This window comes from Limulus polyphemus, unplaced genomic scaffold (assembly GCF_000517525.1).
Source record: "Limulus polyphemus unplaced genomic scaffold, Limulus_polyphemus-2.1.2 Scaffold2937, whole genome shotgun sequence".
NCBI classification, from domain to species: Eukaryota; Metazoa; Arthropoda; class Merostomata; order Xiphosura; family Limulidae; genus Limulus; species Limulus polyphemus.
The window spans coordinates 111,198-121,606 of NW_013668547.1; the positions used below are offsets into that span (position 1 = coordinate 111,198).

A 10,409-nucleotide genomic window follows, 5' to 3' on the forward strand; every position below is an offset into this window, starting at 1 on the left:
GTAGAAAGTCTGTTCAAAGCCCTACTTATGATTTATGTGGAATCGATATAATAATTTATGATTTTTTTTAATTTAAAATGTATATATAAAATCTGAAAAAATTTACTTTTCACATCCTCCATGTGGGAAATTTCATAAGTCTTAGAAACTTACAACAAGCAACAAATGAGTACAAAGGTCGAAACTAGAAGAGATAATTGTTTGCTTTACTTCTTTATTTACTGTTCTATGTTTTAAGAAAAATAAGTTTAATAACTTATTTGTAAATAGTATTAATGTATAATAATTAAATGTGACTATATTTTACAAAATACTAGTCACTAAAACACAGCCAAGACAGGTCACTTTGTAAAGGCCAGTATTATATTATTGGATACAGTATCATGAGTGCACGTGTGCAGCATCATTGTAACTTTTGTACTGTTAGTCAGGCTTGGCTGAAAGGTCAGTATAATAAAAATAATTGATATATATAAATGTATAATGTTATGAGATTTAAGCTATTTAAACTAAACATTTGTGTTTTCATGTTACTATCTGTAGTCATTCTAGAACAAGAAAAGCATAATTTAAATTTATTTCCTTTTTTTTTGGTGGTTACAAGGCTGGTCAAACTGACAGACCCATCGTGTTAGGGTAGAGAAAATAACAGAAAAAATATAAAGTTTTACTGAAAACAAACATCTGAAGTGTATTCAGGAGGTTTTAGAGATTACACAAATAATAATTGAGATCATTGGGATGAGCAATAGTTTTTTTAGTTATAACATGAAAATCACTTCGCACTTGGACTGGTAATGAAACAGACTCAAACAAATCTGTAATATAAATACTTCATAAAAAAATTTGATTTTTTGTGTACGAAAGACTCATAATCTTTACTAAAAGTCTACCAAATTTTGTGAAGATACACTTACTGCATTAAAAGTTAAAGTATAAATACTTAACTTGTGTATAGTATACCGAGCCCATCGAAAAAGGGTTAAATTGGGATTTTGAAAAATTTTCTGATCCACTCTAATATTCTACTCCAATTTAATCCTTGGTTGTCGTACTCCTTTCAAGACAAGGTTTTGTTGTAGCAGTCATTTGGTGGAATAGAGCAGCAAGTTCAGTCTTCTAGACAGATTTATTTTCTTCAAGCTGTTAGAAGGTTTTGTCTCAGAATTATAGGAATGTCCTTGTGAAGAAATAAAATGCAACTTCCTCTTAAAGTTTCAGTGCTCCATTGTCTGAAAGTACCCCAGGTTCTTCCTAACTAAAGAAGTGCTCTAATGTTTTTCTGGGTGTGAGCTAAGGTCTTCTCCCCAGATTTCGGTGACTGCATGCCACCAGGAGGGGCTATGTTTAATTGTTCATAGATCAGTGACCTTCTGTTGTTGTTTGACCTTGAATTCAACAACTGCTGGGGTATGAGATGAGAAATGATGTGACTGTTTCTCATATAATTTTTTCTTTAATTTCTGTTAATTTTTATTGCCTTTTTTGTAATCCTTAACAGTATTAAGGTAGTTGACTATTCAGGTGACTGAAGTCAAAATATGAAGATGTCAACTACAAAGTGAACTCTTTGGAAGTGATCTCTAGGTATTTGATTATATATGTCAATCAGATACCAGAAAACCATTTGAAAACCTTCCTAAAATGTGCATCTGATTAGGTTTGAAACAGAAGCCAGTTGTATACCAAAGAAATTTTTATCTACTTTTCTAGGTTTCTAACTGTAGAGCTGATTATATTTAAAACATTAATTCAAGCAACTGGAAAAGTGAACTTCTGGATGCTGTTTTAATTCACCGACTGTATAGATTATCAGAGTTAAAACACAAGTCAGCCAGTCAGTCAGCTACCAGATCAAATCTTGTGAACAATACTGTACAAATTATTAGTGCTAAATTACAAGTCAATCATTCACAAGATGAACTTTTGAGAACTGTTGTAAGGAGCTATTTATACAGTTAAAATACAAATCAATCAAACAAAATAAGATAAATATTGAATATTTCATTATGGAATATTAACTCGTAGATCAGAATCACTTAATTTTTTGTTGATCATTACGTTAATTTTGCTTATGAAAATTCTTCTAGCCTCCTTAAATTAGTCTATTAATGTTTTTTTTTTCTTTGTAAAGTTACATACATTTGATAAAGTTTGATAAAGGTAAAAAACAAACTTGGAAAACAGCTTATGTGAATTTTCTTATTTTCAGTCAGAGATTGGATTTGGCAAGACAGAAACCTACACTAAACTAGATAAACTAGGAGAGGTAAGCTAGGCAAAAGTTATTTTTATTTATATGTGGTTGTTTGTTGAACAATTGATATGTAAGTATGATTTTAATAATCTCTATGTCAACATAAATGAAATATTTCTTTTTGTAAGTTAAATTGCTCTTTCGTTACATTTCCCCCCCACACTGGTTTTTAGTAATTGAAAAAAAGACTAAAACATGTTTTTATTCCATCATTTCTTCCCACAGGAGTCTTAAAAGTAAGCATTAGATGAGGTGTATGCATCATTTTGTATACTTGATCTCGTAGTTTGAGACTTTTGAGGTGACTGTGGTGCAGTCTTCATTGTTAATGTAAATCTATGTAACATAAACTTATCATCATGCTAAAACAGTCCAAGTGTAGGAAGAGATTGCTGAGGAAGCATGAATATCAGTAGCATTCTTGGCAAGCAAATGCTTTACTGGCAACCTTCCATGCTGTAGTATGGTTCATAGAATTAGGATAGCCATAGAAATCAAATGACTTCTCTGTGTTTTCCTCTTTAGCATTATTGTATACCATAACTGCTATGGAGATAGGATTTCATGTAGAATAACATAAAGTTAAGCTAGATATAAAACATACTGTGTAAGTAAATGGATAAGTGTATGTAATATATATAACCAAGTGGAACAGGGAACACAGTATACAACTAACTGAACCAAAGACTGTAGTGTACAGTTATAAACAAGAAAGATGATGTACAATTATATAGCCATATGATTTAATAGCTGAAAAAACTGTGTTACAAAAAACCAGTTTAATAAAACGTTTGTTTTCATGTTTTCAGCAAATAATTTTCATCAAGTAGTCCTTCTGACATCATATATAACTAATTGAACCAGACATATGATGTCAAACTAAGTGAAATATAGGCTATATAAATATTCCTGGTTCAGGAAACACGGCATAAAATTAATTAATTAGTTAATGTAGCTTAAAAATAGAGAGAGAACCAAGGTACATACGAAGTTAGAGAGAATGACATAGAAAAATGTGAATCTAGTTATTTACATTCAGACTCAAGAGGATATAATGTATATGTGAATGACTGTGTGTGTACAAGAAACAGGTGAATGCCTCAAAATGCATAAATCTTAATAAAGTTGTACATACAAAATATACACTTCTCTTTTTACACTGGAGCATTTAAGAAATAAATTCATTCTTCTTGCTTTTCAGGAATAAAACAACTCTCTGGATGATTTATGTTCAGTATTACTGATGTGCACATTTTTTCTTAAAGTCATTGTGATGTTTATTTTTCAGTTTTATGGGTTTGATTAAACATTTGGCTCATTTTTAAAATGTCACAAATCTATATGAACTATACTGCTTGTATTCTTATCTACGTCTTTCTGTCTGTACTTGAGACATTATACATTTCGGTACATGTCATCCAAGTTTTGGGTTCAGACTTCTCAATCAGATTTGAGTCATTGTTACTTATGTTTTTAGGTATTTTAAATTTATAACATTTGAATCCATTTAGAAAAATAGAATCTTTCTCTACGACAAAGGTGTAACATTTTTATGAACTGTCTTACAATAAAAAGGATTTAAATCTCATGTTTTCAGAAATTTATTTATATGTGATTGAAATATTTAAGATTTTCATTTTGAAGGCTTGTTAATTTTTTCTACTATTATAATGAGGGCTTTGTTTTCAGGGTACATATGCTACTGTTTATAAAGGGAAGAGCCGACTAACCGAGAACCTTGTTGCCCTAAAGGAAATTAGATTGGAGCATGAAGAAGGAGCTCCTTGTACTGCCATTAGGGAAGGTGAGACTTATAAATAATGCAAGTTTATGTCAGTATATTGTGAAAGTTAATGAGCCATTTTCAATTATAGATTTGCATTAAGGGAAAAAATGTTCTTATAACTGAAAGTGTTTACCAAGTTCAGTATCTTTAGCAGAGATAAGTTGAATCATCATCTGTCACAGGAAAGTTTTAAAATATGGGTATGGTAAAAACATAATTTTTAGTTTGCACTAAGATTTGTGAATTTATATGTGTTTTTAAGTGCAAAACTGTATATCATCTCATAAAGTTATTTCTGCAAACAGGTATAAAAGCAGCTAAATCAAAGATTATTTCAGACAGTGTATAGAAAGAAGAGATGCTGTTTATAAGCTTGTTTCATAGTTAAGACTTTTTTTTAAAAACTACACAATAATTGTTGTGAATGTTCTTCCATCTTTCATAGTTTCTCTACTGAAGGAATTAAAGCACAACAATATAGTCACGTTACATGATATAGTCCACACTGAGAAGTCCCTCACACTTGTCTTTGAATACTTGGTAAGTAGCTCTTTCTTTATAGTTTTTACATGAGCAGGAATTGTTTGTAATAAAGTTGATTGTGTTTGGTTACTTGTATCAGTAGCCATGAAGGTAATAAGGTACTGAAGTGGGTTTGGTCGTCTCTTTAGTTTCCCAAGTAACACACTGAATCAACTTCTAAATCTGTTGGTGTGATTTCATCAGAGGTATAAGGACTAATGGTATAGGTTGTAAATACGCTTTTATGATCTGGTGTAGTTGTGTTTAAAACTAAAAATTTAGATCATTTCTAGTTTTTGAATGTGTTATTCATTTTCACCCATTTTGTAAAGAAATAATCAGAAAAATGGTGTAGTGATATTGTGGGTAAAAGGTGCGATTACTTAGTACTAATGATATATATTGTATGTTATTGTATATATTCTATGCATATAGGAACAATGGGGCAACTTCCCTCCTGTAACACATGTGCACCTTGTTCTTATGTTAGTTTACTTTTGATATTATGTGTAGTGGCTATTAAGTGATAATTTTTTGTAAATTTCAAAGACAGTCTAATTTTTTACAGATGAACTGTTGAATTTATATCCTATTTTGTAATTGCATTTGTTTGCATTCAGGAACAACATACTATAACTAAAACCCTGAACACTTTGAATGCTTTGAAATACAGTTCTAGTATAATTGTCCTTCTGTGTATTTAATAATTGAACATTTCAACAATAGAACTGGTTTATTTGTTCACCAAATGAATAAATCTATAGAATTGTTTGGTTTCTTTTATATTACATATGTAATCATACTGTTGTAGGAATTTAATCATCTCTATACTCGTGAATTAATATTCAGTCCAAGTTTTGTTTAATGACTTTACATCTATTTATTCAGATCTTTTATTATATGAAGGATGTGAAACAAAGTTGAAAGCTTATTGATTTTCACAAAGATTTCAAAGTTTCCATTCATTGTCCTTTTGCTGAGTCTATTACACATAGAACAGCCCTTCCAATAACTCTAGAATCATTTACAACCATCTAAACAAAGAACACAGTGAAAAGCCAAACATCAAACACCTTAAAATAATAGACTTAGCAAAAGATGAATGGGTGCTAAGGAAAAAAGAAGCCCTCTTAATTAAAAAAATGAGGCCAAAGCTAAACAACCAGTTAACAGCATCACTGCATATCAAACTATGATCAACTTATCATGCTGAGATGGGCAGTGAATGGAAACTTTGAAACCTTTATGAAACAATTAGAAAGCTATGTCAACTGCTTCTAATTATTGATTTTCATTGGCAATATAATTTGTTAAATAAAAGTAGTTTTTGTACTGCTAAAAATAATAAAGATGGTTGTTAGTTGTATACTGACAGAAGATTGTAAGTAGAAATACTAACTAGTATGATTAGTTATCTGTTTCAAATTAAGACATCTCCTTCCACATCTAGGTGTTTCTAAATAGCGATTGTGGTGTAAAAAAAAACATGAGATATTTCAGTTTTTACTCTTATTAGTGGAATATCAAATAGTTTTACATTATTTTACCAGATTTGTTACTTATGACCTATTTCATGGTAACAGGTTATTCAGAATATGAAATATCTTACAATACAATAAAAAGATATTACAGAGATTGTTCAAATAACAAAACTTTAGTACTGACTGAGAAGCATTTTGATTTAACAACACCACTGAAGCAAAATAAAATTAACATATAGCAATAAACAAGAAATGCAACATTGTTACAAATTTTTATATAGAGCTGTACAGAACCATGTCACTAAACAAAATATTTATTGTATACAGTTAATAAATATATTGATATTCATGTTGAATACCTTCACATTCCACCCAGTAGTATTGGTGATTACTTGCAAAATACTAGTTGTTGAAAATTTTTAACATGACATGCTATTTAAATTTCATTGCTTATGTTGAGACATAACAGTATAATAGCATAGAACTTCATAAACATGATTTGCAGTGAATTTATTTTATTGGGTTAGTGATTTATTTGAAGGAATACTACAAAACTATAAAAATAATCTAAATACTCAACAAACAGATAGAAAATAGTTACTGACAGTGCTAATAAATGAGTCACCACAAGTTTTTTAAACATAAGCCACTGTTAAGGCAGTTATAGTTAGTCTTTAGAAAAGTTGATTAAAGCAGCTTGGCTTGTGAATTTAAACATTGAGAGTGCTCTGAAAGACAACTATGATAAAATTTCATTACACTAAAAGTTGTTTGCTCTTTCACACCTTCCTTTTTAATCCCGTAAGAAGTTTTTTGTTTAACCTTCTTTTTATCTAGACAAAATTTTCAGTGCCATTTTATGCATATCTTTTATACTTGCTGGAATTTGTTGCAGCTTTCAGATGAAAACTACTTAGGTACTGCTAATGGCTTTCACTCTGTGGTGAAAGATGGATGAGTCATATTCTAAGAAGTCTTCTTTGTTTAGGTGTATTTCATCATGATTTTTTTAGTTACTCCTTTTGAACATGGATCCTAATCAGTAGATGTGCGTTTTCATTTTGTGTAATCAGTTTCTTTTTAAGTGTTTAATGAAACTTAACCAAACGTTTTAGGAATGATCCAGATTGGTTTATAAAGAGGTACAATCAGTAATCACATTCAAATGGACTCCAGTATATATGTATATATATATATATTTTTGTTATTTAGAAATTGTAGCTATGCTTAAATTAAAAATATTGGGCCAAATCTTGTCAACAAGGTCAAAAAGAAGTTACTTGTTTTTATACTGCAGTGCTGTCAAATTATGGGTTTTTAAGTTGTAATTATGCACAAAAATCATAACATAGTACTTTTTCAAGGTCACGAAATGTCAGTGTTGTATAATTGCTTCTTTGTGAAATTGTTAGTGGGTGTCAGTTGTGTAGAGTGACTGAAGATGACCTTATTTAGTCAAAGACGTCACATTGGTTTATTGGTATCAGAGTTGGTTAAACTTGGATGTTAATAAAATTAAAAACATTGGTTACCTTGTTATAAATGAAAGTCTTGAAATAATTAACATTTTTATCAGTATCTGCCTTCATTGTAGATAGTTTTTTGGCACATTGATATTTAAAAATTTAAAAAAAAGACCACAATATTTTTCTTAAAATTGATAAAGCTGTGAGGTATGAAGGTTATTACCTGTAACTCCAGTATAAGTTTAACATTTAGATGAGTTGTACAAAATCAGAATATGAAGTTTGGACACTGTAATATGTAAGCAGGATATCACTCCCAGCTTGGAAAGTTAACCATTAAACAACTGGTTCACTTGTTTACAGGATGATTGACGATTTTGTGTTCTGTCAAGAGGTTACTGTTTTTGTTTCATTTCATTTTCAGAGAGGACACATTTCTAAAACATTAAAATGCAAAGAATTTCCTTTGTTTTTCAAAATAATGTTCAACATTGTATGTTGTACTTAAATTGAACTTTAATAAAGTCTGTAATTGCGTTTTTTCTTGGCATACTACATTTTTCATTTTTTAAGATGAAACTTGTTTATTGTCAAATGCCACTGCTCAGTGCCATGTATGAATGTGTGTTTATATCTATCTGTGTGTGTGTGTATAAACACAGAAAAACCGAATACAATCACAGCACTGAACTACCAAGTTTCTTTGATGTTCTGAAGCTGCTACTATGTCCTTGTTTTTAAGTTGATGGAAACAGTGAAACTTTGAGTTAAATGTAGCCTTTTGGAGTTATGTACTTTTTCTGCATGATTACAAAATTATGGTTCTAATAGTTATTGAAAAACAAGCTTATCAGTCAAAATGTAAACAGCAGATTTTTGTTGTGGAATAACTAAAATATAATTTACTAATCTTTGTATAAAATTAATTTCTGTAATATTTTGGAAATAACAATTTTGGTATAACAGAACAGCACAGTTAAACTATTTTGATGTTATTGTAACTGCTGTAAAGAGAGTTGTGGAGCAGAGTTTTAATGATTATTTTACTACACAGTTGCTAGTTTCAGAATTCGCTATATTTGTGTATCACATGTATGAATGCTCTAGGCAAAGTAGTACAGATTTGCTAATTTCAAACCTCCAGTTCTTAATATCTTTGTGTCACCTACCTAAATATATACATGTTATATGTGAATATGTTTTATATGTAATACAAAGTCAGTAGTTTTTTGTTTTTTTTTGAGAAACAAATTTCATGCATTGTGCTCATTGTTGTAAGGTAGCATTTATAATGGTTATTAAAGGTTAATAAAAAAATGAATTCTTGTACAGTATTGGGATTTAGAATTTTTTATTCTTAAAGAAAAAGTGCTGGACCAACAATAAGTTTACAGACTTGTGATGCTAAAATCCAAGGTTTGATTTCTGTGATAGACAGAATGCAGATAGCCCATTGTGTAGCTTTGTACTAATAAAACAATAACTTAAAGAGTAGGGGTGTGCTAGGTGAAGCCCAGTGGCTAGTGGCCAGACTGTGAAACTGAAAGCTCATTCTTCCTATTGTCACAAATATTATTCCTCACTTTTGGGGTCATGGGTATGTTATAAAAGTGACAATAAAATCCTACTGTGCAAATAAGATAGCCAGAAATTAAAGATGGCTGCCACAGATAGCTCTTATATAACTTAGTAGGAATATTTGAAACAAACAAGTAAAAGGCAAAACTTACAGTTTTTGGTTATCTAAGTATATAGTTTTATTCTTGAAACATTTGGCAAATACTGGATTTTACCACTAGAATAAAGTTTTGTCAACAGTAAACTAATTTTTATAAACTGTTTAGAAGTTATGTACAGTACTGCCTTGATAATCTTTAAACATATTACTTTATAATGTTTTTAATACACATTAAATATAATCTGGAGTGTGTTTTCGGATATCAGTGGAATGCAAAGAAATTTGGTGCTTGGGGCAAACACTATGTCCATATAAATGTCATATGCTCTTTTTCTTTTTGTATTAGTTAATTAACATAGATAAATCAGTTCTTCTAGCTGAATTCTTCTTACTAGTGGGTAGAACTGAGCAACAAGTAGAACTCGTTAATCAATTAGCTATTGGGCTTGTTAATAGATTATATTCAATTAATTGATTATTCTCGCATGAGAATTGGATAGTTGGAATAATCAGAAGCACTAAGTTCGATTAGTTGATTATTTTACATGACACTTTGATGTGATCTATGATTATAGGTAATAGCTTGTATCAAGATAATTACCCAGCTCTAATTGTTTCATAATTCTTCTATTCTAGTCAATCAAGAAATCTATAAAATTTATTGAGTTAAAAAGTGTAGATATTATATCTCTTCTTATCTAGTTCATACACAAAATGTTAAAAACGTATATGTAATTGTATAGAAATTAATGTTCTATATTAATATTACTTGATATTCATTAGTACAAAAGTTACATTACCATTGGTTTTGAATAGAATGTTTTCTAGCTGTCTGTTGTAGTCACATAAAGAAAGCTGTCTATTATATAGATAGATAGATGCATTTGACTGTAATAGTGCATATTTCTTTCCTTTAAAACATACACATTCAGATCTTTGTACTCACATTCAGTCACAGCAATGTATCAGACTTATTTTGGTGAATGTTAAATGAAACCTTGGGCTTGGTATTAAATATATTTTTGTAGGTAAATTTTGGTAAAACTGTGGTTATTTATATGGACACATACATCTGTCTACATAAGTAAGTATTTTTTGGGAGCATGTGTATATACACATTTCTTTTCTCTGTATAATGATACTTTGCACATGTGGATGAGTATAAAATGGAGAGACATACCATGTACCCCTCAGGTGCCTTAGCTAAGTATAATAATAA

General features: G+C 30.0%; 1 protein-coding gene across 7 annotated transcripts in view; it reads left to right on the forward strand.

Annotated features, from left to right (window-relative positions):
• LOC106468256 (cyclin-dependent kinase 17-like) overlaps positions 1 to 10,409 on the forward strand; it is a 142,130-nt gene that overhangs the window by 108,467 nt on the left and 23,254 nt on the right. For all 7 annotated transcript variants that reach the window (XM_022396586.1, XM_022396589.1, XM_022396591.1 and 4 more), the window contains 3 exons: positions 2,213 to 2,269; positions 3,947 to 4,061; positions 4,489 to 4,583. In XM_022396586.1, coding sequence (XP_022252294.1) covers positions 2,213 to 2,269; positions 3,947 to 4,061; positions 4,489 to 4,583 — 267 coding nt within the window. The remainder of the gene's footprint in view (positions 1 to 2,212; positions 2,270 to 3,946; positions 4,062 to 4,488; positions 4,584 to 10,409) is intronic.